The following is a 26,618-nucleotide window of genomic DNA, read 5'->3' on the forward strand; positions in this document are numbered from 1 at the left end:
CAAAGGTTACATTGCAGCGATAACCCTTGTCAATAATTTATATCAGGGGCATGAAATTGCTCTTCATGCTTGACGAGCATGTCGATGATACTCCCCTCCCCCCTCCTTCCTGCAGGGACATGGTCCCATTCCTGTCTCCCTTGATGGCCATGTCAGCATACCAGTCTAATCATGTAAACATATACGTACCACGCCCGTCACTCGCTTCTGTCATTCCCTTGCTCAATCAATCATCGCCGACATGATTAATTGGAAGCATTTGGCAGTGTCCGTAGCCCTCCCCTGCATTGCAGGTTGCGCCAACTCTTCCGCGTCGGTCGACGACTATGATGTTCTACAATACATCAATCCTCTGATTGGAAGCGCTAATGGAGGTATGCACGAGGTCTACCCCGTAATAGCTATGTTTAGGGCAAGATTCTGACCGCCGTGATTTTCAGGTAATGTCTTCGCGGGCGCAACGATCCCATACGGCATGGCCAAGGCTGTCGCCGATACGGACTCGGTCAATAATCAGGGAGGCTTCGCCTATGATGGCAGTAGTATCACCGGATTTTCTAGCATGCATGATTCGGGGACTGGGGGCCAGCCATCTTTGGGTGTTTTCCCTCTCTTCCCGTACGTAACCTGCAAAGACGACGATGTCAATGGCTGCGCTTATCCCAAGAAGGACCGGACGACCTCCTACGACTCTGGATCAGTCAAGTCCAGTCCCGGGTACTTTGGGCTAAACACGAGCTCTGGTATCCAGGTAGACATGACCACCGCTCATCATACGGCTCTTTTTCGCTTTCAATTTCCGGTCGACAAGCCGTCGAGCCCTTTGATCCTCTTAGATCTGTCCGACCTGTCGGATACTCGCCAGGACAATGGCACTATTTCCGTAGATCCTACCACAGGACGCATGACCGGACATGCACGATTTCTTCCCAGCTTTGGAAGTGGCTCCTATGTGCCGTACTTCTGCGCCGACTACCATGGTACGGGTGATATCCGAGATAATGGCATCTTCGTTGATGCACGGGCCAGCGTAGATGTCAAAAACCTTACTATATCACGGAGCATCAATGGATACCCGCTACCGGTTCGTAACGTATGCCTCGGTTAACAGGTATGTCATATTGACTATTCTCAGGGTGGTGCCTTTATTCGATTCAATTCGTCCGCAGACAATGTGATCCATGCGCGGGTGGGATTGAGCTTCATCAGCAGCGACCAGGCATGTCAGAATGCAGAAGCGGAAATCCCCGACTTTGACTTCAACAAGACTCAAACTGCAGCTGTGAACATGTGGACAGAGAAGATGGCTCCGATCCGTGTGTCGCGGAATGGCATCAACTCTAGTATGCTTACCAATTTCTACAGCGGGATCTACCGGACCATGGTCAACCCACAAGACTATACAGGAGAGAACCCGTTGTGGGACAGCTCTGAGCCCTACTTTGACTCGTTCTACTGGTATGTAGTGTGACCCCGGAATAATATGTTCAATGCTGATCTCTGCAGCCTGTGGGACTCGTTCCGGTCCCAGATGCCGTTTCTCACAATCTTCGATCCAGCTTCACTCACTCGCATAATCCGCTCATTGATCGATACACAGCGGCATCTAGGGTGGCTTCCAGATTGCCGTATGTCGCTTTGCAAAGGTTTGTACTACCCCCATCCAGCAATATCCGAAACTAACCCTCTCAGGATACACGCAGGGTGGCTCGAACGCCGACGTTATTCTGGCCGACGCATACGCCAAAGGCATCTCCGACGGCATCGACTGGGATGCAGGCTATGCCGCTGTAGTGAAAGACGCCGAGGAAGAACCATTTGACTGGTCAAACGAGGGACGTGGTGGGCTAATGAGCTGGAAGGCATTAAACTACATCCCCGTCGAGGATTTCGATTACATCGGCTTTGGTACCCTAACTCGGAGCATTTCCCGCACATTGGAGTACTCTTACAATGACTTCACTATCGCCCAAATGGCTCGGGCCATGAACAAAACCGGCGATGCCGAAAAGTACGAGGGAACATCGCAATACTGGCAGAACCTCTTCCGAGCAGACCAAACCTCGTATCTCAACGGCACCGACACAGGCTTCCAGGGCTTCTTCCAGCCCAAATATCTTAACGGAACCTGGGGCTCTCAAGTCAGTGCTCTCCCCCAATCCACCTCTACACCCTCCCCAACTAAACTAACCTGTATACACCCCCCGCCAGGACCCATTAACATGTTCCAACATCGACACAAGCGGACGATCCTGCTCCTTACAGAACAACGGAGCCGAGACCTTTGAGTCCAGCATCTGGGAATACCAATTGTATGCCCCCATCCTCAATCCACCTAGAACCAACCCACCCCAACCCAACTACTAACCAACCCCGTCAGCTTCGTCCCCCACGACATGTCCACCCTCATCACCCTCCTCGGCGGCCCAACCCAATTCATCCGCCGCCTCGACTACCTCCACGACCAGGGCATCACCTACATCGGCAACGAGCCAGCCTTCCTCACCGTCTTCCAATACCACTACGCCAACCGGCCGGGCAAATCCACCGCGCGCGCCCACTACTACATCCCACGGTACTTCAACCCCACGCCGACGGGCCTCCCCGGCAACGACGACTCCGGAGCCATGGGCTCCTTCGTCGCCATGACCATGATGGGTCTGTTTCCGAACCCCGGTCAAAACGTATACCTGATCACAGCGCCATTCTTTGAATCCGTCCAGATCACCTCCCCGTTGACGGGGAAGACGGCTACCGTGAAGACAGTCAACTTTGACGCGACTTATCAGAATATCTATGTCCAGTCGGCGACGTTGAATGGCAAGCCCTATACGAAGAGTTATGTGGGTCATGAGTTCTTCACTGAGGGTCAGGAGCTGGTGCTGGTGTTGGGGAGGAATGAGAGTGATTGGGGGACGGGGATGGGGGATTTGCCCCCTTCGTTGTCGACGAAACAGGTGTTTGGCGTGGATGTTTGAGGGGGACACTTGTGTCATTGGGATGAATAGCTATTGGATCGGGATATTCTATATATCTACTGGGGTTATGCATTCAGTGATCAATCTATCTTAACCAACTATCAATTCTACCTGAGATTTGTGGGGCATTTCTTTTGCAGGGCCAGAGGCAGAAGATATAATTTCGTAATTTACAATACCTAGCACTAGGACTAGGTAAGATTGGATACTTTGTGAGTTGTCCTACATATCACAATTTCATGAACAATATAGAAGTACGTACGTGCTGCATTACACCTGAATGGGAGGGAATATTGGGGCTTTTTAGAATTGTATCACATCTCACAATCTGGCATTCACCGACAAAACGGAGCAGCCATCACGACAGGGTTGAACCCATTGCTGGTCCCAAAGGGAGACCCGAAAGGAAAAGGCAGGAAAAAGAAAAAGAAAAAGATGAATCATCAGAATCTATGTACAAACAATGACGTCAAACATCAAGCCATCAAGAATCATCATCAGGGGGGAATCTATTGTTGAAAACCAAGCCAAACACCCACTCCTATATCACCCCGTCCATCCACAGCCAAGCCAATAAAACCGACCTGAAGGAAAAGGGCTCTAAGCCTTAGGGCGATAGAACTTGCTCTCAACCCAAGGCATACCCGTAACCGTAGCCTTGCGGAGCTTATTCCTCACCAGGACGCCAACCTCAGTGCCCTTCTTGTGCAGTCCGTTCTTGATGTAGCCCATGGCAATGTTAGTGCCGCCCAAAGTAGGGCTGGGAAGGCCAGAGGTGATGACGCCGATCTGGGTGCGGGACTCATCGTTCAGATCGACGATGATGGCACCCTCACGAGCAGGAGAGCCCTTCTCGACGGTGAATCCGACACGGCGCTGGGAGAGGGTCTTGGGGGAGGCGACCTGGGGGAGGATGGTGGAGGCGCCGTTGAAGTTGGCGGTGGCGGGGTCACGACGCTCCTTGCCTACGAGCCAGGTGAGGGAGGCGCCGGGAGGGGTTTGGGAGGTGGAGATGTCGCTTCCGTAAAGACACATTCCGGCTTCGAGACGGAGGGAGTCGCGCGCGGCGAGACCGGCGAGACGGACTTCGTCGGGGTTGGAGAGGAAGAGCTCGGTGACGCGAGCAGGTAGGGTGGCGTCACTGGCAGTGGGGATGGAGATCTCGAAGCCGTCTTCGCCGGTGTAGCCGGTGCGGGAGACGAGGAGGGGCTGCGGGGTGGTGGTGCCGTCGGGGAAGGTGAGGTGCAGCTCTCGGCAGTTACCGAAGTAAAGGGTGGAGAGGTCGGAGTTGGCGCCGTCGGGGGTGACGAGGGATTGAAGGACGGAAGCAGCCTTAGGACCCTGGAGGGCAACTAGGGCGCGGTCCTCGAGAATCTCCCACTTTAGGCTGTCGGGGCCGTGGGCTTGCTTGTAGGTGTCGATCTCGGCTTGCAGGAAGGCCAAGTCCTCTGTGCGACGACCGGCATTGGTCACAAAGTAGAAGGAGTCATCGGTACGACGAGTGATGACAGTGTCATCGACGATACCGCCAGTCCCATCCTCCAGGAGACAAGAGAGAGTGGATTGGTTGTGGTTGAGCTTGTCGAGGGAGGAGGGGGTGACCTTCATGAGGAGGTCAAGAGCGCCGGGGCCGCTGAGCTGATGTTGAACCCTGTACTTGGTCAATTGAAAAGACTCTAGGCATTAGAGGCAAGAGGTATACGCACATATGGCTCACATCGAAAAGACTGGCCTTTTCCCGAGTCCACTTGTGGCTCTCGACATGGCTAAGGTCGGAATACTGCAAGGGCATGGAGTACCCCGCAAAGGGGACCATTTTGGCACCCCGGGCCAAGTGAAGGTCATACAGCTGAGTTTTCTTCACTGGACCTGAAGGAGCAGCTGACGAGGCATATCGAACACCTCCTTGAGCAGACAGCGAAGTCACTCGGGGAAGGGGACGAGCAGCAGCAATGGAGCTGGCCGCGGGGCGGAGAGCGCGCGGAGAAGCTGCCAGCTGCCGCGGGAGCAGAGATGCGCCATTGCCAGCGACAGAGGCGGGGCGAGCAAGTGAGCTCGAGCCCAGAAGGTGAAGACCTTTTCTCACGGAACGTACAGCAGACATGATGAGCAATTGCTGTGAGAGAAGAAGGAATTTGAGGATTTGAGATGAGGAAGAACAAAAGAAAAAGCAAGGGTAGTAGTACCAGTAGAAGTACTTCTCCATCGCCGCTGCGGAGAATCCCGCGATAAGCGGAAAAGTCACATGGTGATAGGCGATCTCCGCGGGAAGCAGTAACTTACTCAATTCGGTTAGTTCATGAGTATAATAGTTTATCAATCAGTTATAGAAGAGGTGAACTACTAGTGATTGCTAATGTGGGTTTTAGTAGTAGATTCTGGGGCTACGTCGGTATGGTAGCGTATCGTGGCCACAGAATAATTCCATAAAAGAATCTTCTTAGGGAGGGGCTATCGGATTTCATCGAGATTGACTGTATTTTCTCAACCCGAGTCTACCATCAGGCGAGGCAAGAAATGCTATGTACAGAGAGAGACTAATAAATAGAGTAAAGCAAGCAACCGACCCCTTTTGACCAGGTCCGTATCCCTATGCGAGAAGTGTCTAGAAAGCAAGCAACCGCGAACGAATACACCTTTTGAATCACGTACGCCAACCCCACCCCAGGATATTAAAAACACAGTATTCCGCACAAGGCTAATCGAGTCCCAGAAAAACAACGAATCGACAAGTAAAATCACAAAGCGCAGTAACATCTAGCATGAAAGAACTTAAATCACAAGCAAGAAGGACTTGAGCGAACAAAGAGAGAGCAGGTGGTAAGTATACAGGGCTGGAAGGAGTTGGGAAGAAGAGGAGGTTTGCGATCACGCCTGGCTCTGGCTAGATCGCGACAGCCGAGACGTAGACCTCTGGCTCCGGTGGGACGGAGCACGCTCCGGAGGTGCGTATTCAAAGTGTGGGAGAAGTCCTGGGTTCTGGCTCGGAGGGGTCTTCGAGGTAGTCTGGTAATCTCCCAGAATACGGTCATCAGCCGCAGTATCGGGGTGAATTTCAATGCCTTTCTGTTTATCCAGGCCCCCATGAGGGCTGTCAGTCTGGACCTTGAAAGCCTCTCCGTCACCTGGTGCCCGCTCAATTGGAGACCAGCCCGCAATACTTCCCGCAACCACACCGGCCATAGCAGCAGCAGGCCCGAAGGCTGAATTCGAGCGGGACCGAGTGCGTCGTCTAGAGCGCGAATCGGGAGTAGGGGGCTGTGTCGGGGTGCTGTCGCTGTGTTCGCCAACAGGAGTACCGGGAATCGAGTTTTCTCTGGAACGTGATCCGCTTCGTGATCTTGGGAGGAGTTCTTCAGGATGTTGCAATTTGTGCTTGAGATGCCTCAGCCGACCTCCGCGAACCGTCTTGAGGAACTTCAACTGATCCCGGATCTCCTCGAGCGCAGGGTTCCACTCGAACCGCCGGTCCTCGTCGGACACCAGTAGCTCGGGGCCCTTCTTGCGCTGCCAGAACCGAGGGATGAGCCGGCTAATAAACTCATCAGGTATCAATCGAATGATCACGGCTACCGGCAGCGAGATGACGCCCAGAACCAGCGAAACACCCCACTGAGCTCCATTGAGTCGCTTGACAGAGAACGCCTGTCCACCAACGAAGATGATGAGAATTTGTCCACCAATAATGATGAACTGAATCCCCATGAACCAGAAGTTTCGCCACATGCCCTCGAAGATATTGAAGTTGTTGTCGAGTCGGCGACAGTTCCACTGGTTGAAGATCTGCATCCAGACAAACGTGTTGAACACCATCGTCTCAAGCCGATCGAGGTCGTCTGCCGTTTTGTAGTGAAAGATCGATTGTCCCGCGAAGTTCAGAACCAGCGTGACGACCAACTGATAGATACTCTGTCCGATAATCATCTTCCACATAGTCAAATTGATCAACGGCGCCGATTTAGGATCAGGTCGACGGTCGAGAACATGAGGTGAGGGGGGATCCGTAGCCAAGGCAAGGGCCGCAAAAGTATCCATGATAAGGTTAACCCAGAGAAGCTGAACTGCTGTCAGGACAGATTCCTCATCTCCACTCGCTACTGCGGAAACAAAAGTGAGGACCACGGCAGTAACGTTGACAGTAAGTTGGAACTACAGCTCTGTTAGCTTTGCTTGCGAAACACAGAATCATACAAAAACATACCTGAAGGAATTTCTTGACAGCATCATTGACTGTCCTACCCCAAGCCATAGCCTTGATAATCGAGGTGAAGTTGTCGTCCATGAGAATGATATCGGACGCTTCTTTAGCAACTTCAGTGCCAGAAATTCCCATAGAAAAGCCAACATCAGCCGTCTTGAGAGCCTGTGCATCGTTCGTACCGTCGCCTGTCACAGCCACCGTTTCACCCAGCTTTTTGAGTTGGGTAACCAGAATTTTCTTGTCGTCGGGGCTTGACCTGGCCAGAACCTGTAGCCGCGGGATGATTTGCGTCATCTGACGGCTGCTTAACTGACGGAACTTGGGGCCCTCAATAGCAATGCCCCCAGGAGTGAAGATACCGCATTCTTGGGCGATAGCTTTGGCAGTCATGATGTTGTCACCAGTCACCATACGCACAAAGACACCTGCACGTTGACACTGGTGAACGGACTCGGTCACACCTGGTCGCAAGGGGTCCTGAATACCAAAGACGCCCAACAAAATCATATCCTTGAAGACTGCATCGAAAACAGCGAGCGAACGATCCTCCTCCTGAGTAGGAGCCCCACGGGGTGGCCATTGATCGAAGTCCCGGTACACCAGACCAATAGTTCGTAACGAATGAGATGCATAACGGTTGATCAAGTTGTCCAGGTTAGACCGGTCTTGATCCGACATGGGCCCTTCTGACAAGTCCTGGGTAGCGTTGTGAACAATACGAGTGGATCTCGCAACCAGTATTTCGGATGCACCTTTGACCAGCATTCTGTATTTACCATTTTCCATCTTGACGACCACCGCCATACACTTGCGTCCGGAGTCAAATGGCACCATCTGAGCAAGATTTGCGTTGTCCCGAGCCTCGCTGAGTGACCCTAGGCCGAGATACGTACGCGCAAATCCCAGAAGGGCAGTTTCCGTCTTCGAACCGATGAAAGTCATTACACCGTCTTGCTCCCCTTCGAATGCCGTGGAGTTATATACAATCGACTGGATCAAAAGGTCTTTGGCAGGAGCAGAAAGGCTGGATGCAAACTCGGAGGGAGAAAGAGTAGTCGCAGGGTCGCGACCCCGGTCGCCGTCTGGACGACTAGAAGTTTCGGTAGACTTGTCTCCAAATCTTAGATTCTTTCCCAGAGTAGCCGCGACGGCGGTCATCCTGTTTTCCGTCAGGGTACCTGTTTTGTCGGAGCAGATAGTCGTGGCATTTCCCATGGTTTCACAGGCTCTTAGCAGGCGTACGAGGTTATTGTCCTTGAGCATCCGGGTCGTTGCAAAGGCGAGCGCCAGGGTGACAGCCAGAGGAAGACCTTCTGGGACAGCAACAACAATGACGGTCACAGCAACAATGAAGATCTGCAGGAAAGCTTGTCCTTTCTCGGATGCGCCGCCCATATCTTTCAACTGCGCAAGGAACTTGATGAAAAGCACGACGAACAGGAGTAATCCGGAAGCAAGACCAAGCTTTGCAATGTACTCTGCGAGCACGTTTAGCTTCGATTGCAGCGGGGTGGTCTGCCCTTCATCCTGAAGAGACATCATGGTTTTTCCGTATGTCGAATTAACACCGACTGCTGTAACCAAGAACGTCCCTACACCTTCAGAGACTTTGGCACCAGATACGATGAACGGGTCCTGCTTCGAGACGTTTTCGTGTTGCTCGATCGCCCGATAGACATCGTGAGCAGGAGTCTTGCGTAACACATCCGACTCACCGGTCGCAGAGGATTCATCGCATTTGACATTGTGGCCAGTAATAAATATACCGTCAACTGGAATAAGATCACCGGGTTCAAGATGCATAACGTCACCCACGAGAATGTCGTGAATGGAGATCTCTGCAGTTTTCCCGGAACGGACCACTTTCACCAGTCGATCATCTTTCTTCTTGTTCAACTTGACGAACTGGCGTTCCTTTTGCCAGTCATTAGCGGCACCCACAACGACCACGATTAGGATGGCAACAATGATAGCCACGCCCTCTACCCATTGCACACGTGCTTCCTTCCCCGTTGCCGTCACAGACTGATAGATTCCAAGGGCGAGAGATATGATTGCAGCTATCGTAAGCAGAATCAGAACCTTGTCGTTGTATGCAATCCAAGCCAGCTCCAGAAAACTCTTCGCCTTCCTTTCAGGAAGCTTGTTCCTCCCATAGACGCGGCTTCGATCCCCAAAGGCATTTTCGACATGTTTCGACGAGCCCGTGCCGGTTCTGGGAGGGCTCGTTGGCGTCGAGGAAGCGGTCTTTGGCAGCGATTCGGACGTTTGCGTGCTAGTAGCATCTTCGAAGCTCACTGTACCATCCAGATCTCCCTCATCCAAACTCAGACCACTCCGCGCGTCGGTTCGAAGTCCTTTTTCGATTCCACGCAACCCTCCCAACGCATGAAATGCCCCCAGGCTCTTAGGGTTCAATAGCTTGTTCAGATGGCCAGGCGCGAATGCAAATTTGTTGTCTTCCACCTCAAACTCGGCCTCTCGCCCCGGATCCGGCTTCAGGGCATCCTCATCGGAGATTATCGTGTTCTGGGTCAAATCGGTGCGCGAGCCGTGAGATGCTGTGGGAACATAGGTATCTCCCCCGTACGAGCTGGTATACGAATTATTTGAGTCCTCAGATTCCAACGAGTTACCGCGAGACCTGGTGCCGGGGACAGCTAGGTAATTCGAATTCGACATGTTCTCCGTCATTTTCGAGGCGGGAGAGGAGATATTGTGCGGGGATGTAGGACGACTCTCGTAGTCCCGGTTCTCAGATGACGCAAAAGAGCGAACTGACGATGGCGAGACACCCCCACTGCTCAAGAGCGCGCTCATATCATGCGCATCAACATTTTCGGTAGACACTTGTAAAGAGGGGTGGGATGGGGTAGGAAGTATCTGTTGCGGGGGTTCTTGCTGGTCGGTTGAGGACGTTACAGCCGACGTATCGATGGTGATAGTCGGGGCCCGCTCCCGTCGCAGGGGAGTCGACCCTGACTGCCTAGCATCATGGCCATCCGATTTGGAATCCGGCATGATATTTCCAAGGGGTGAAACAACCGGAGATGAGTGGGTCTTGGGAGCGATGGCAACCGGTTGGTAAGAACTAGGATACTAGACGTCAATAGGAATGCGGCTCCAAAAGGAGCGGAACAATTGAACAGCGCCGTATCATATAATGTCGGAGCCAGGCGCAAGAGGAGTGGGTGTCATTCCAGAGGCAAGTAGCAACCGATTAAGCTCAATAGCGGACACCGAAGAGGAATGCGCGAGTATTATATCCCATGTGTTCTAGCTACACTAAGAACTGGCGCGGCGGATTAAACAGACGAATGCGCGGGACTGGCCGTGGGAGAAAGGAACGTCCACATCGATTGAACAGCGATTTGAGAGAAGCACGAGAGAAGACGTGAAACAGGCGACTAGTGAGGCGAAAAGGAGGGAAGGACAACGGTGGAATATGAAGGTTGACAAGCTTTGCCAGCACCAGAGAGCCACACCACGTAGTAACGTCGTATCAGGAGCACATCCGGAGGTGACAATTATCGAAACGCGACCCGATGGTGGGACCAATCCCGGCAAAGTATAAACGGATTAAGAGCACTGCCAGTGCTAGAAGGGCTTATCAGCGACGAGGTATTACTTGAAAGCCAGCGAATGGACAGACGTTTTGCGTTGAGGGGAATTGGGGGGAAACCGACAATCCAGCGACCGAACCTCACTTGTGTCGGCGTAAGGAGCACAGAACCAATGGAGGTAAATTACGGAATGAAGTGAAGACAAAGAGGGTTTAAGGGCAAGAGAAAGTCAAGTGGAGGAGAAAGGGAGAATGAATGGGGGAGGGAGAAATTGGGGAATCAAGCAGAACAACGACACATCATGAAATTGGGTGGATAGAACGATTGATAGAGGGTATTGAGATCATGGAAGTAAAGAAAGAGGAATGGCAGGCGCAGTTGTACTGTCAGGTAAGGTACCTACTTACCGACTACAGCATGATTCGGTGGTAGACCCTGCACCTATCCTGCAAAGGACCAATCACTATGGCTAGCTGCCCCACTGTGGACCCACCGGTTGGTCCAGATCGAGTGATGTGGTAAGTTTGGGAAACGAAAGCTGTTTGTTTGCAGAAGAAAAGCTGCCAATTGCCCGATGGCTGACTATCTACCCCATGTTTGATGGTTTCTGCTTCGTCAGGGCACTTGGTTTATCGATCTTCAGGGCAAACCTCCATCCATATAAAGGGAGAGCGCCTTTCAATCATTCTCTTCCTTTTTCTGACCTCTAACAGGAATATCCACGGATTGAGGCGACCTCCTTGCCACCAAAACAGGGCGCTGGGGGTGTTTGGTTTCTTTGGGGGGGATTGTTTAACGGGCCTAATGACCTCTGCAGAGCTCCGACTCGGCCAAAGCTGTAACGTAACTCGTCGGTTCACTTTTGCACTGCCTCATTCTCGACCCCGTCATCAAAAGTCTTTTGATTTGATTTTTTCCCACCTTTCCCCCTTTCAGAAAAATCTATTTTATTTTATTCCCATTTCATTAATTTTCAGGCCTTTATTATTACCCGCCATTATTGATATGATTGTCCTGCTCCCTTTCTTTTCTGTTTCTGTGTTTCCAGACCTGTTTGGGGAAGAAGGTCTTTTTCAGTGCAAGAAATAATCCGATGTGACATCTAGACTATGAGTCTATGGAGTAGGTACTACTAATGAGTTGCTTACTGGAAAGGGAGGAGGGAACGGAAAAGTGGTGACGGAAGAGACAAAATCCACACCTCGGTAGTGCATCCCTCGCTCTCTAGACTAACGGTCGAGCTAGAATTAAGGGGAATGGAACCCGAAGCAGGACGTGCTCCATCCACGTACCTTAACTCATCACCAGCCAATTTTCTCCCGATTTACCAGCAGTGAGGCAGATACTTTCTACCTCCAATGCTACCAATGCCGGTTTACGAGATGGTCCCCAGAACACTAGCGGTATTTAGACGGACCAAATGCCGCACTGTATTTCTTGTTCTCGGTTTTTACTACTCAGATGGGGGAATCCATCGTGATGATGTTGGACCTGCCTCTTCAAGTGTTCTAACTTGACCCCCCAAGAAAGGGGCTCCACTCGGACCACGTACTATCAACCAAGTAGATGGATAGGCGGCGCAGAACAATAAACTAGACTAGTTAGTTATCTATCTAGAATACTATCTGTCTATCTATCTACTCATCGCTCTACTCGCTAGTTAAGTAACTTACTAAGAAGCCATCAAATTAATGACGATGCATTAATGTTTGGACTAGTCGAGCTAATGCACGCTACGCATCAGGTCTAACCGCCGGGTTCGCCAGGGAAAGAATATTCCATGTACCACATGCCACCCGAGAGACTGTGATGAATGTCAAAGGACGGATAAATCAAAGTTATCAAACGGTTTATGTTTAACAGATCACCAATATCCTGTCAACAACACGCAAGATGACGAAGAGAACCCGCCAACAAGTCTAGACTTGTGGAACAACAGCCCGAACCCCCAACCTAACTTTCTCCGTCAGTAAATAGTCAGTCTACTTTACCAGGAGAGGAACAAGAGGAGAAAGAAGAAGAAAACAAGACTTGGCAGGAAGGGGGCGGTGCAAGAAAAAAAAAGGGCCCCATCCATCTAATCCACGTATGGGAACCTGACTAGTCTAGTTTGCATACTAAAAAGCAAGTCGACAGGGAAGTAAGGTTAGCTTTAGCTTAGCCGGAGGGTAATAATAATGTGTTTATTATCCTCGTCTGGAAGAATATTCCTTCTTAGTCTAGTAAATACTTGGAAACTTGTCTGATTTTGACTTCATATCCGGCGCATCCTATTTCCACTAACATCCACAGCAAATAAACCTGGTGACATCAGATCATGCCTCTATCAATATGTTTATCACTGTAAAGTAGTGCAGTGCAATGCAGTACACTTTCCTGCGTATTGTTATTGTCATGTTATGCTAATTCTCCGGGCGGAGCTCTCCGTCCTATCCTATTCCATGTCATCAGTTTGCCCGTTGCACCACCACCATCACCACGGCATCATCACGATCATCCCGTAAGGGACGCTTCATAAAACCTGACACCTACCACAATGGTGTACAGTCTCATCATATCTCGTTTGGACCCCATTCTAAAACCCAACCTTTATGGGGTAAGTATCTACTCCCGTACGGATAAGCAAATAATGCCATCAACCTGACTTGTCAATCCGCCTATGCTAAGCTCTGCGTTAGCCGAGTGGTTACATGCGCATAGCATAGCCACCACAAGCACAAGCTCCGGGTGACACGGATGTCGTCAGCTTGCTTGGAAGAGGGCTTTTCTCCCTTTCATTTTGTTTCTACACTCTAATAAGGTTGGATTGGGTAGGTAGTAGGTTTGGGCTGCTATCTCCCTTTCGTTTTCGTCTGTTTGCTTGTCAACATACAGTAGGTTCACGGGTTGGGTCCGCATGTCTCGGTCCAAGTGCTACGTAGATGCTAGTAGGTACGTAGAGGATGGCGCGGGCTAAGAGCTTTCGTGATTATCATGCTTGGTTGCTTTGTCGGGAGGAACTACCTGAACTGGAAAAACAAGATGCCTAGGCTCACTGCAATCCAATCTGAGGAATTGATGGCCTGCTTTCACATGGATGTTGGTCTTGACATAATGGTGGAAGGTATAGATAACTAAGAACAGCTTGTATCTCTTGCTAAGTTGTTCGACTCTCTGGCACAACATGGGCTCAAAACATCTCCCACTATATCATGAAAATGATGTAATCTCCAGCATCCAGTCATACACTGGCCACCTCTGCCGTTGCTCATCTGTGATCGTAGATTCAGTCTCCTTGTATTGAACCTCAAGCCACTTCTGCCACGGCCAGTCGATCCAATCTCCAAAGCTGTTAGGGTATCCATAATAGATGTTCCATCTAAGTAGTGGGCTGATTGGAACGCCAGGAAACCATTGGCTCTCTTCTGCACTGTTGGAAGGGTTGCGTGATCGTCCAATGACAGACTTTCCCAAGTCAATAATGACGGCCCTTACTCTTCCCAGTTCACTCCGTTCAATCAAGATATTGCGTGGACATAGGTCTTCATGGCGAACGTCCTTGGCGTAAAGTGCAGACTCTCCATCAATTATCTGTCTCATAATATCCTGGCGCTCTTCTTTTGAGAATATTTTGGGCTCTAGGCGACTCATGGGCAGACCATTGATTCCTTCAATCAAGATCAAACGAATTTGGCGAGGATGACCATCGATCTTTGTTTTAAATGTGTAAGAGCCGAAGAATCGGGGAAGAACAGAGCCCTGTAGCTCGGACAAGCGCTTATAAGAGGCACACTCGTGCGAGTAATCATAGTCAGCTGCCCGAAAACGGTTGCCATCGTCACAGTCGTGGTAGAGAGGGTCATAGAACTTGGCGACCATGTCCTGATCTGTCGGTAGACCTGAAGAATGATAAGTATCCACACATCTTACAATAAATACCTGGGACCGTTTATGAGTGCCAGTTTGAAGCCCCCTTAGCAAATGGATATTGACAAAATTGTGACAGTCAGAGCTTGGCAGAACGGAGTTCTGGAGAGACAACTCGAGGGGAGAAATCGAACGCCGTGGTCTCTCTTGTTGAAATATCTCATGCTTGTGGAACGGAGGAGGAGGAGTGTGTGACTGAATAGCCAGTACTGCACCGATGCAATACGGAGATGGCTCGTCGTGGTAGGTTTCAATCATGGCTGGCGGCTTGACTCACAGCATTTCTAACTGAAGAAATCCCAATATACCAATGGTCACTCGGCAGAAGGATACTTTAAATGTTTCACCTACTTTGATCCCACTTACATCACGTGCATTAATCGTGAATATGACAAGCAGCAAACTAGGATAAAGTAAGTGAAGATGGAAATTCCCTCAATTAGTATATCCTACTATTGTTGGCAACATCCTGATTCTCCGGTGACTGCCCAGCAGAACTGGCCAGTATATATAAGTAGCTAGCCGAAGCCGATGCATTACCCTAAGCGCTCCTCAAGACTTCTACTACTAAGTAGGTTATATACAACAAGTACCTAAGGTCAGAAGCAATTGAATTCAGACATAAAGCTTGGCATATTGTCCATTGCTTAACTTCTGTGTCAAATCTTCCCGTGGAGGAGTTACTCAGAGATGTCGCAGTAAGTCGTGTCAACGACTCTGTCAGAGCACTCCCTACGACAGTTTGATTAAAATTGGTTAGTTTCTGAGGCTTTACAAATATATATATTTCAGATGAAGCACATAGTTCTCTTCTCTCAGCAAATACCAAAGTACTTCAACAACGTCCGTATTTCAGAGAATGTGGCTTTTGACTAAAATATCATGTTTAGACTCAGACATTCACTTAGCCAGGCATAACCTGAATCCCTGCCATCTCTGCCTACCCGGTCTCTGACCTAACAATCAAACACTTATATTCACACCTATATCTTGGAGTACTATCCTCGAATTCAGCAACTTGGACATTTGGTTCTTCTCTTTAAAGCCCGGTCTACCTGTAAGGATATGATTCAAGAGGCGGAAAGCACGCCAGAGAAAGGGCAAAACTGCCATGTACATTCTGCTTAGAGTCTCGAGCAGAGCTCTTCTGGGTATTGGAGCTTCATTGATTAACCGCATACCGTTGAGTTGCTCAAATTGAGGTGGAATATAGCAACTGTGTTGTAACGTAGATATATAGAATGTACTAGCGGCTGATTCACACTACTGGGGAAGGTCGTGCATGTCTTTTCATCGCTCGGCTACTTCTTTTCGTTCACTCAGCCTTTTGAGCTAGATTTAAACTCACCAGCCTTCTGGCTTTTTCAAAAGCCACTATCTTAAGAAGCCGAGGTGCACAGAAAAACAAAGCGATCCGATATATGGCATCCATAATGAAAGTACATACTAAATATTATTTTACAAAGATATTGGAGTACCGTAGAGGAGGCATAGAACATGGTCGTACTGGAGGTAGTCTTGTCTAGGACAGCCCTGTTTTGAAGGACTCCCCGACTAAACCCTTTCAAATATGAACGTTTACCCTAGTTGGTCAGGTAACAGAAGCACCATTTCGCTTTTAATTGCTGCTTATCATACTATCATCACAGGAAAGAACAGTCAGCCTTTATCGAGCGGTCATATCCCTCCTGTCAACCAGCACATCAAAAGCACCTAGACGTTGCTGGGTAGACTGGATAGCAGTTAATATAACTAGCATGCTATGCTTGTTCGCAGGACGCACGGGTAAGAGATAGTCATCTCCATCATGGGTCTGTTAAAGACAATAGATCATGACGACGGTCAATCTTAGCACTGTCTCCATGATGCCTCTGGCATTATGCTAACATACGGATGTACGTACGGATGTCAGAAACAAACTTCTTGTCTGGATCCTCATGCTCGATTGACGGTTTTTTTTTTTTTTTTTTTTTTCTTTTTTTTTCCTTTTCCTCAGGGGTACACTTGAGTCAATTCGAGAAAGTACCAGATTCAGCTTCAGGGTTGGTTATGTGTAATTCTTCGAAAGCCACTGGGCCCAGGAAATCTCCCGGTGCTTTCTAGTAGCCATGCTGAACTGGCCAACCACCTCATCCTGTACATAATGGCACTGCATCTGTATGTCATTGAAAATCTGACCATCACTGTGGGCCTCTAGGTTCTTTCGCGTTGCTAGCGACTTCCTTCCGATTTGTGACATCGCTCTCCCATTTTAGAAACCATGTCTGTCCGTCATGGAGCTGGGACTTCAGGTGACAGAGTTCTTGTTCCGCTTCACTGAGTCGCGCCGCCTACTCAGCACTCGAGGATAAACTGCTTACAATGTCTGAGTGCTTGCAAATGGTTTTCTGCGTTATAGTACTCAGCATAGCATGTCAATTCCAAGTTCTATACGCGAAGAAGGGGGGCACATCCAAGGGATGACCAGCTCCAAAGCATAGTAGCCCGAGATTTCGGGATCATATGCAACGCAAGAGTGTGTTAAATATAATATGGAAGGAATATCCTGGATTTTCATTGTTTTGGATAGACAATTTCGCGCAACTGGGAGGGCAGAGGACGCAGCTTTGCAGTTTAGTGATGTTTATCTTGCCACATAGATCTCTGGCTTTTATTCTCATGAGCAAATATTGACCTGGATTGGTCAAGATATAGGATCCTATAGACACTCCCTGACACTTCTTGCTCGAGGTTTACGTCCGAGTATTGAAAAAGCCAAAGATAAACACCATCATAGACTGTCTTCTCGACAGCTTTTTATACCTATGTGGCCTGTTTAGGACCTGGCATGGACAGAACAAGGTTATGTTCGCATCGGCCGTATTGACAAATATAACGTTTTGAACGAACCTGCGACTACACAGGAGCCTTTCTGTGTCTAAGTCACGACGTACTTCGTCAATTAGAAATTTGAAGTGTAAAGATCACATTAGTATATTTCCGCTGATGAGATACTTAATTTAAAGAGATGACGAAGATGAAGAATGTCATTAATCGTAGATGCTTCCCAGAGGGTGCATTTTTTGGTAGGCTATTGCAAAAAGGACCTAGTTCCCGTACTAATGTATCTGCGTCAGTATTCTGGATGTTCCTCAAGATTATCAGTTGGTACACTACAAGCTGGGGGTTAGAGGGCCAGCGCGAAAAGCCGACAAGGTCAACGCCGGCAGTGCTTCCCCTAAGCACGGCCTTCCTTTTGGTTGTATACCTCGGTCGCTGTGGAGAGTGCGTATGCTAGTTGTAATGGTAGAGTATTGCATGTGAATGATGCTCGTGAATTAGATGCTGATTGGTTTCGCGAAATCGATGGTTCTGTGAGTTTGGCATAGAATGACAGGGGCTTTTTCTAGGGTGTATGCAGTCAGAAAATGAAACCTTAAAATCTCTAGGTACTTAGCAATGATGATAATATAAAGTAGTTCATAACCTCTGGAAATGTCTTAAATTCTTGTTTCTTATTGGATTAATGTTTATATCTTGCTTTTACAATCAATGAGCGCCCAGACTTTTACATTGATATGAATAGTACCATGTTTAGATAAGAAAGAAAGAATGTTTGTGGAGGTAAGTAACCCCATATGCGTAGAATTTATGATGATGAGAGGGGTCAGAGCTAGTCACTGACAGGCAAAGTGTAGTCACTTTTCAGTAAGATACTATTGAAGATGGTGAATACATGTCACGTTGCATTCTTCATTGCATTATCGCTCATTGATACTCATTCAATCATGTCCCTCTGAGGAATATCGCCTGCCTCGGTATTAGACTCATGCCTGTGGCATTTAGTCGGGATCAAATCACCTGGTATCAAGGATCGTCACCACCCAATATGGCAGTTGGTCTTGCTTGTCAATCATACATGAGCACGCGGCAGTGTTCAGAGCCCTATCAAGGAGTTAGGAAGAGGTTTCGAGTACGTAACCGTCTCTCAGGGAAAATGATCAAAATGGTATTCGTCCTCCGCAGTCGTCAGGGGAATATATCACAAGGCATGGGCGACATGATCCCTTGTTCTCCTCACCCTGCTCACCACTTTCCCGACAAGGATCGAAGCAACTTAGAAATCCGGGGCTACGAGGTCCCGATCAGCAGTTCATGAGCTCGTCCCATACCTGACACTCTTGTTTCTATGCTCTGTACCCCACAAACAGCACATGGTCTTGACCTGCTGGCTCTTGATACAGGCATCAGGATTTTCTCTCCCTGAATAGCATTTCGTCTCCTTGCGTGGCTGGTGCATACCAGAGGAATGTATCGCAGAGCTTATTAAGGCATCATCGGCGTGGTATGTGGAACACACACTCACATGACTGTCTGTGCGGAAGGGTGTATGGCCTTGCCAAAACAATAGGGCAGCATACACTAAGAATATCTCTCAATGACGATGTTGGAGCAAACACCCTGACGGATCGGGTGCCTTCCAGCTGTTATCCGGATACCAACCCCTTTGTTCTCCGGGGAGGTAGACGTGTGCTGCTAAGCCCAATCCAGTACAAGCATAGTACTTTTGACCAGGTTTGGTCGGTATCCCGATTTAGTATTCTGATGTTGTGGAATGCTGTTCTGGTCTTGGAGCGCGGGTGTCACGCCGAGGAAAACAAAGTGATGTCAATGCAGTACGACGGAGTAACCAGTGGTTGTTCCACTGGAATCTTCACCCTCCGGTTTTTCGAATGTCTGTATGCCCAGTGAGGCGACCGTCTTTCCTTATTTTGTTCATTTATAGTTTGATGAGTCCCAGCAGGTTATAGTTCAAGTTGTTGCAGAACGCGAAAGTGTGCACAGACAGCTCCCTCGAGAGGCAAGCCCGAACCAGCATGGACTCTGACCTAGAAAAAAGACAGAGATCCCCTTCCTTGCGAAGTGTGACACGAGAGCAGCTAGAGGCTTCACATACTCTGGGAACTCCCCCGCCATCATGTGGATCGAGATACGAACGATGGGCGAGGAACATCAAAGGCTTAGAGGCTCGCGGGATCGAGCCCGTGTCTCTTGAAGAACGACTGAAGAACACTAGTTCAACCCCTTTCCGCATGATGCTCACATGGTTCAGCATGGGTATGGCAATCAATAATATAGTGACCGGGTCATTGGGAACACTGGTAATGAAACTGAGCTTCACCGATGCCGCGCTGTGTGTAATCTTTGGAACGTTTTTGGGAGGCCTAGGAGTTGGATACATGAGCACATGGGGTCCCAGAAGCGGCAACCGCACACTTGTAAGACCTACACTTACACCTTGGATCTCTCCTCTTGCTTTCCCCGTCTCCACGTGAACGTTCTCGTGACTTAAGGATAACGGCTCACAACTTATATTCTCCTGATAGATTGTGTCTCGGTATTTCATGGGATACTACCCCAGTAAGGTCTGTTGTATACTGAATGTGCTTACCAACTTGGGAACCGGCATGATGAGTGCCACTGTAGGAGGTCAGTTGCTTTCCAAGCTATCAGGAGGAGTCGTGTCCGTCATAGTCGGTATAGTAATAGTCGCCTTGGTGAGCTGGGCAATGGCTACTTTTGGGATGAAAATATTCCAGTTCTATGAGCGGTAGGATTCCTCACCCTTCAACGTTTTAGAGCACTCGTCTGACCATTTATTCTGGCAAAGGTTTGCTTGGTTTCCGCAATTGTTGATATTTTGCATTCTCACCGGCTCGGCTGGTCCGCAATTCGACTTCCATAGCCCGTCGATCGGTTCTATTGAGCAGATAAACGCAAAGCGTCTAACATATTTCTCACTTTGCCTCTCTATTCCCTTGTCATGGATACCCGTGTCCGCGGACTACCAGGTTTACTATTCCCCAGAGATACGAAGATGGAAAGTGTGGACAGTAACCACGATCGGTGTAAGCCTCTCAATAGCCATAACCCTTCTTCTTGGCGCCGGGCTTGGAAGCGGTGTTGCAATTAACTCCAAATGGGCGTCTCTTTATGACGGCACACCGGGCAGTCTGCTGATGGCCGGCTATGATCGGTTGGGGCCTCTTGGAAAGCTATGCGCCTTCATCAACGTCTTAACGATTGTGTCGAACAATGCCCCCAGCTCGTACTCAACGGGATTGAATTTCCAAATGCTGGGAGAGATGTGGCTCAGGGTTCCACGACCTGTTTTCACGACTGCCAGCACTCTGATCTACGCATCATGTGCTATCGGAGGCCGAAACTCTTTGTATGAGATCTTCGGGAATCTAATGCCACTCATTGGATACTGGGTCATCATCTGGTTCACCATTGTGGTAGAACAAGACGTACTTTTCAACCGAGGGAAAAGTTACGACTGGACTGATTGGAACAATTGGCTTAAGCTCCCAGTTGGAGTGGCAGCTAGCACTGCCTTTTTGATCGGGTGGGTAGGAGCCATTGTTGGCATGGTATGTAGTCCCACTAGCATGTGCTTGTTGCGCAAATCACTGCTGACCAAGGTACTCTTCTCCTAATAGGATCAAGCCTATTATACGGGACCAGTCTCCAGAGCGATTCCAGGTGGATGTGATCTGGGCCTCTGGCTGGGGTTGGGCTTTACGGCTCTTGCGTTTCCGCCATTTAGGATGCTGGAGCTGAAGATTATTGGCCGTTGAGTATACAAGTGCTGATTAGATATCAGTGTCATTCTGGATGGTATTGAAGACACTTCCCCAGTCCCTCTCTGTGTGGTTTCACGAGGAGCGACGGGTGTAACCGGACCTATATGCTGTTAATTAGACCAACGTGCCATCTGCTATTGCTGTGAATAGAAAACCCCTGGCAGAAGAATTCTTAAATACTTTTTGTACGTACGTGCATATGCCTGTTCAGATACTGATATATTCATCCATTCCGTGTTTACCTTCCGAGCAGATGCAATATTGTCCTGGCGAGCTTGGTATAGCACAGAAAGATGGTCTGTATGCGTGATGGTATGGTTCTGTAATCTTCTAAGGCCAGGTGAGATGAATTGCCCAATGGGGAATATACCAATGGGGAATATATGGATTTCTGTACCGGGCATCGGAAGTAGTATTTCCCTGGCAGACAATTAGCCGAGTTTTCATATGAGGAAATTAGCCGGTCTGCAGATGGTCACGTAAGTAGAATCCTTCCTAGATAGGAAGTAGTTGTTGCTCCATTCAATATAAAAAAGGGACTTATGCTCTTTTATGTAAATGCATAGAACAACTCTCGCACTAAATTCGGTGATATCAACTCTCAAACAACAACGTCACTACCAGTTCAAATGCACCATCATCAGACCATGAAAGCTGCCGCGGCGTCTACATCCAACCCCGCCAATGAGCTGGAGGTGGCTGCTGATTCCGAGTCTGCTCATGTTGGGTCATCAACATGTCTAGATCATGCGTCACAGCACTTTATCCGATTGCCAGATACTATGTTTTCTTCTATAATGGCTGTGAAGCCCAGCTTGTATCCACATCACCAAAAGGTGAAAGCTGAGGCTGATGCTTGGATTGTCAAGTAGCCATTGACCCGGTGGAGGAGATGGCCCCAACGGAGGAACTGCCGCGGTCATCCCTAGAACAATGTCTGCCAGCCAGCAATGGGCTTCCCGGAATTCCAAAGTAGATTTGGCATCTGGGTTCCCTATGTGCGCCACAATGTGATCAAGAAGCTCTTCGCATGATGGTGGATTGGTTTAACTGGGTTAGTATGGTGACTCCGTCCATCTTGTCTCCAGCAATCTGGCCTGCTAATCGATATAATTCATTGGCCAGGTTTTCCTTTTCGATGACCGTGGGTACAGGGAATTTACATGCTCTAATGTTTTCAACCACTAGCAATGAAGAAGTCAATAAGCGGACATGAAATCCTGCTCCTGCATTCAGAATTCGACGAAGGTCGTCTGAACACCGACCTGGCAGCCGCAGAGGAGGAAATTGAACAATCTATGGCTCTCATGAAGAATGATGCGCCCCTCATTAGCATGGAAGATAACGCGATCCAGCATGTATTCCAGTCTTGTTGGTATCGATTGAAGCAGGTAGGGGCAATAAAGCCCTCTATTTCCGGGGCTGACAACTAACATTAGTCCCGCGGACTTGAGGTCCACTATAGGTGAAAGTCCGCTATCATTGATTTCTTCAACATTCTACTAAGAGAGCTGATACTGAGAACTGTAGGCCTGCAAGCTCGCTGGACAATGGCACACCATTGTTATTCCGATGGTCTCCTGGACCAAATTCGGGTTCAACGGGAGAATCGTATTACAGATGTGCGAAGATCAATAGTTGGGGCATTGATGGCTCCAATAGTGCGGCGCTTCATCCACAACTCAAGTGGGAAGATTCACATAGCAATCAAGGACTTACACAAACAGTATGGTAAGTGCACGATCCTCAGCTGCTTCAATGTATACGCCTTCCTGACACTAGAGCGGTGCCCTGTCCTCTGGGCCCAAACGTGCGCGTTTCGCCTAATGAGCTGTCTTTTGCGTCGGTTGAGTCATTAGAAAATGAATGTAGTCAACTAGTCCAACACACGACCTGCCTAAATTGGCGCTGAGCACTTGATGTCCTGCAGGTGAGAGTTCCTGGAAATTTCCCCATTGAGAACATCCCCGAACTGCCAATTCGGGCATTATGCGTCCGAGATAGGGCCATCCCCTTAAGAAGATCAATACTTTCTCCTTCGGCAGCACACAAATAATCCTCATATCTACCAAATCGTATAGTCGCAAACATGGTTTAGCCGCCCGGGGAGACTGCGTATGTAAGTTCTGAGGACGACGATCATGAAAGTGCTTGTTGTCTTTGTCTCCAAGAGAAGGACGACTGATCCAGATCTCAAATTGCATGCACTACAGTGTATGAGCCTTCTTATGACGGAGCGCCTGCAAGCATCCCTTACTGAAGTAACTAGTAACCCTATCATGGCTTTACAGGTGCCATACAGCCCTGCTGCTACATTGGAGATAGCATTCAATCGGAGATGAGATTGTAAAGCTATTACCTAATCCACCTCACCTGCCGGATCCAAACCCATCAGAATTATCTATCCATCTCTTCGAATGCCTGTAGGATGCCTTCTATGCTACCATCATTATCCGGCACATCGAACATATGAAATATGAATCTTGTGAAAGTATGATACATCACCCAAACGAGTACCCTATCATGGGTTCGGCGCTGGCATCGATAATCCATGTGTATGACTAGTAGTTTAGTGGGAATTAACAATCTGGGCTTCAAGCATCAATCTGACCACCATGTCGCCGATTGCTGCCCGGACAACCAGAACGAGTACTAGGTCTGGGTAGGACTCGACGAACCACGCCGATGCTTCATGTACTTAAACTAAAAGAGATGTGTGCTTTTCAGTTCACAAAGCAAGGCTGTTTTAGTACAGCATTATATACCCAGTATCCAATAACATTGAAGCCAATCACTTGTTCAATATTAGTAATGGGTATGGACGGGTTTCTGCGCGGGTACTGGATGTCATGGCAGACAGTCTTAATCTGCCCGAGGTTTTTTGTTCTAGAAGAGATTTCAATAATTGTAGAAAGCGATGAAACGAAACTCGGTAGCGTATATACGTACTGTGTAGTCAGTGCCTGGGAATCCATTATGGACAGTGAACCACGGTAGGAGAAGGGAGAGCGGTGGGGTAACCATACCTTAACACTCACTGTTAAGTCAGATCTTAGTTATGAACCCCCGGGGGATCATCGTTATCCTCATCATCAGACCCACCCTCCCTATAAGTCAAGTAACTCTTTCTAGCATACTATTCATATTATCCATCACTGATCAAGTGCCTAACTCTCCTGTACATTGTCGATCTTCAATCTTTGGTATGCTGGAATTTATCTGTTCACAGCGGTCATCTGTGCCCCTCACAACTTATGACTAATGCCCGATGCAGATCAATTCATTTCAGTTGTGACTGACTTGAGAGACTCAAAAATGCTTCTACAGTCCCCTTTGCCCATCATCGTGTTTATCTATATACTAGCTGTACATCGACGCATGGACCACTGAGCAAAATCAGTCATATTAGGCGACCAATGGATAACAGCACACAGCTCACTCCGGGCAAATTCCTGGGGTTTTGCCCCAACACGGACCCTCGGGTGGCGGGTTTGGGATTCCAGCAATTGGTCACTTGTGTTTGCTTGCTGCTTCCAGCCTACGCGTTCCTGGTTTCGCAGCTGCGATTTCGATACCTACAGAGGCTGCATCAAAAGTACCCCTATACGACGCGAGAGTCTTTCTCTCGCATGACCGATGATGAAGCCTGCGAGATACAAAAAGGCTTGGTTCAGCTGGAGTTCCCGTTTCTCTACCTCAAATCACTCCAGTTTGCTCTCTTCAGGGTGTGACACTCCGGCTACTCTATGCTTATTCTTTTTTGTTTTCCTATCCTGCCGACTAACTACTGCACCAGACATACGGCATCCCGACCATCTCGACAGTGCTCACAAATACAGCCCAATTTTCCAAGCCCGAAACGTCCCTGAAACGCTACGCTGATACTGTAGCACTAGTTCAGGAGTTCGTAGGCCATGCGCCAACCTCTCGTCGTGCTTGCACTTCTATTGCACGCACCCGCTGGATCCACAGCAGCTATCGCGCTTCCGGCAAGATCCTGGAAGATGATATGTTGTACACACTTGGCCTCTTCGCCATTCAGCCTGTCAGATTTGTGAAAATGTATGAATGGCGGGACCTGAGCGACCTTGAGAGATGTGCTATTGGGACCTTTTGGAAAAGTCTGGGCGACAGCTTGAATATCAGCTACGATGCCCTCCCATCAGGTAAAACCGGATTTCGCGACGGTCTTCATTGGCTGGAGGAAATAATGGCTTGGAGCGACGACTATGAGGTTCGTTGCATGGTACCTCATGTCAAGAACCGTGAAGTGGCCGAACAGACCATCGCAGTGCTGCTGTACATGCTTCCCCAGTCACTACAGTTCATGGGGATGAGATTTGTCTCGTTCATGATGGACGATCGCTTGCGTAAAGCCATGCTGTAAGTCTTGTGTACTGTTCCCAGGGGCTAGATCAAACCACTTATTGATTCTCTTTTCAGGATTGACCCTCCCCCGGCTTTTGATGCCAAGCTGTTCTCGTTGCTGTTCTCCGCTCGTCGGTTTGCATTGCGCTATCTCGCGCTACCCCGCCCTTATTTTCTGCGGTATGTTAGTTACACCGATGATTACAACAAGGACGGCCGCATCTACATGACCAACTGGGATGCTGCCCCTTATTATGTGGAGCCGAGTTTCCGGAACCGCTGGGGTCCGGTTGCCTGGTTGACTTGGGTGCTTGGTCGGCCTTTGCCGGGAGACGAAGGGGACAAGTATTATCCAAAGGGGTATGATAATCTCAACGTAGGCCCGAAGTATTTTGAAGGTAAGGGCCGTCAGGGTATGGAGGACATTATGAAGGAGTTGGAAACCACACGACGGGGTCAGTGCCCTTTCCACTGAGCTTTGCGCAGAGTTGGCCTCCCTCAATTGGAATGCGCGTTGGATGTGATTGTGTCGATTTTATCGAGCGCATATTGCGCTGTTAACTGCGGATCTACCTAGCGGGGCATAACTTGCTACAACCGATGATCTACGAGCAACTATCGAAGATATTTTATGCACTTTGAACCCTCCTGAGCCTCCCACAAATGCCAACAACTTGTTCTTGCATTGTCCTAGGAAGTTTTGCGCCAATCGTTGTTCATTCGCCTGTGCTTGCTGGTACCGTCGTATCGTAGTGACCGCGTCGTTGTATTTATTAATGGTGCTCTGGGCTACCGTCATCATTAATGGTGGTCCATCCACACTGAAGCTCGGAGATTTGCCATCCTAATAGCCGAAACCTTCGCAACACGCTCTATTTGAGCGAAGTGATCTGCCGCGTTCATTCTAAATTAGCGCCTCTGTGTGGGATAGAATTTTTTCGCTGTGAATAACATTGCGCTTGAGCGTTCACCTTTG

At 48.9% G+C, this 26,618-nt stretch overlaps 8 protein-coding genes across 8 annotated transcripts; 5 read left to right on the top strand and 3 right to left on the bottom strand.

Moving 5' to 3' along the window:
* The first annotated feature begins 124 nt into the window (after window positions 1–124).
* Window positions 125–3,106, top strand: BO85DRAFT_446188 (glycoside hydrolase family 92 protein). Its single transcript, XM_025659452.1, has 7 exons — window positions 125–374; window positions 441–1,084; window positions 1,136–1,458; window positions 1,507–1,646; window positions 1,693–2,141; window positions 2,212–2,312; window positions 2,381–3,106. The coding sequence occupies exons 1-7, from the start codon at window positions 242–244 to the stop codon at window positions 2,976–2,978; spliced, it is 2,388 nt and encodes a 795-aa protein (XP_025518952.1). The 5' UTR covers window positions 125–241; the 3' UTR covers window positions 2,979–3,106.
* A 94-nt stretch (window positions 3,107–3,200) lies between these two features.
* On the bottom strand, window positions 3,201–5,124 carry BO85DRAFT_414359 (glycine decarboxylase subunit T). The gene is made up of 2 exons (XM_025657645.1): window positions 4,685–5,124; window positions 3,201–4,629 (listed from the first exon to the last, which is right to left on the bottom strand). Exons 1-2 carry the CDS (start codon window positions 5,080–5,082, stop codon window positions 3,579–3,581), a joined length of 1,449 nt encoding a protein of 482 aa, XP_025518953.1. The 5' UTR covers window positions 5,083–5,124; the 3' UTR covers window positions 3,201–3,578.
* A 503-nt stretch (window positions 5,125–5,627) lies between these two features.
* pmcA (putative P-type calcium ATPase) lies at window positions 5,628–10,584 on the bottom strand. The gene is made up of 2 exons (XM_025654380.1): window positions 7,180–10,584; window positions 5,628–7,127 (listed from the first exon to the last, which is right to left on the bottom strand). The coding sequence occupies exons 1-2, from the start codon at window positions 10,198–10,200 to the stop codon at window positions 5,847–5,849; spliced, it is 4,302 nt and encodes a 1,433-aa protein (XP_025518954.1). The 5' UTR covers window positions 10,201–10,584; the 3' UTR covers window positions 5,628–5,846.
* Window positions 10,585–11,165: 581 nt separating this feature from the next.
* On the top strand, window positions 11,166–11,966 carry BO85DRAFT_185268 (uncharacterized protein). The gene has a single exon (XM_025654379.1). It carries the CDS (start codon window positions 11,343–11,345, stop codon window positions 11,829–11,831), a length of 489 nt encoding a protein of 162 aa, XP_025518955.1. The 5' UTR covers window positions 11,166–11,342; the 3' UTR covers window positions 11,832–11,966.
* A 1,808-nt stretch (window positions 11,967–13,774) lies between these two features.
* Window positions 13,775–14,906, bottom strand: BO85DRAFT_475198 (uncharacterized protein; the record flags this gene model as incomplete). Its single annotated transcript, XM_025662705.1, has 1 exon — window positions 13,775–14,906. The coding sequence occupies one exon, from the start codon at window positions 14,904–14,906 to the stop codon at window positions 13,932–13,934; it is 975 nt and encodes a 324-aa protein (XP_025518956.1). The 3' UTR covers window positions 13,775–13,931.
* A 4,349-nt stretch (window positions 14,907–19,255) lies between these two features.
* BO85DRAFT_506609 (uncharacterized protein) lies at window positions 19,256–21,268 on the top strand (the record flags this gene model as incomplete). Its single annotated transcript, XM_025664375.1, has 4 exons — window positions 19,256–19,906; window positions 20,015–20,238; window positions 20,299–21,061; window positions 21,131–21,268. Exons 1-4 carry the CDS (start codon window positions 19,505–19,507, stop codon window positions 21,266–21,268), a joined length of 1,527 nt encoding a protein of 508 aa, XP_025518957.1. The 5' UTR covers window positions 19,256–19,504.
* A 1,196-nt stretch (window positions 21,269–22,464) lies between these two features.
* On the top strand, window positions 22,465–22,912 carry BO85DRAFT_484788 (uncharacterized protein; the record flags this gene model as incomplete). The annotated part of the gene is made up of 3 exons (XM_025663258.1): window positions 22,465–22,665; window positions 22,714–22,728; window positions 22,805–22,912. 3 exons carry the CDS (start codon window positions 22,465–22,467, stop codon window positions 22,910–22,912), a joined length of 324 nt encoding a protein of 107 aa, XP_025518958.1.
* A 1,778-nt stretch (window positions 22,913–24,690) lies between these two features.
* BO85DRAFT_364784 (uncharacterized protein) lies at window positions 24,691–26,117 on the top strand (the record flags this gene model as incomplete). Its single annotated transcript, XM_025655713.1, has 3 exons — window positions 24,691–24,999; window positions 25,071–25,657; window positions 25,718–26,117. The coding sequence occupies 3 exons, from the start codon at window positions 24,691–24,693 to the stop codon at window positions 26,115–26,117; spliced, it is 1,296 nt and encodes a 431-aa protein (XP_025518959.1).
* Between the last annotated feature and the right edge of the window lie 501 nt (window positions 26,118–26,618).

Source organism: Aspergillus piperis (genome assembly GCF_003184755.1).
Source record: "Aspergillus piperis CBS 112811 unplaced genomic scaffold BO85scaffold_3, whole genome shotgun sequence".
In the NCBI taxonomy this organism is placed as follows: domain Eukaryota; kingdom Fungi; phylum Ascomycota; class Eurotiomycetes; order Eurotiales; family Aspergillaceae; genus Aspergillus; species Aspergillus piperis.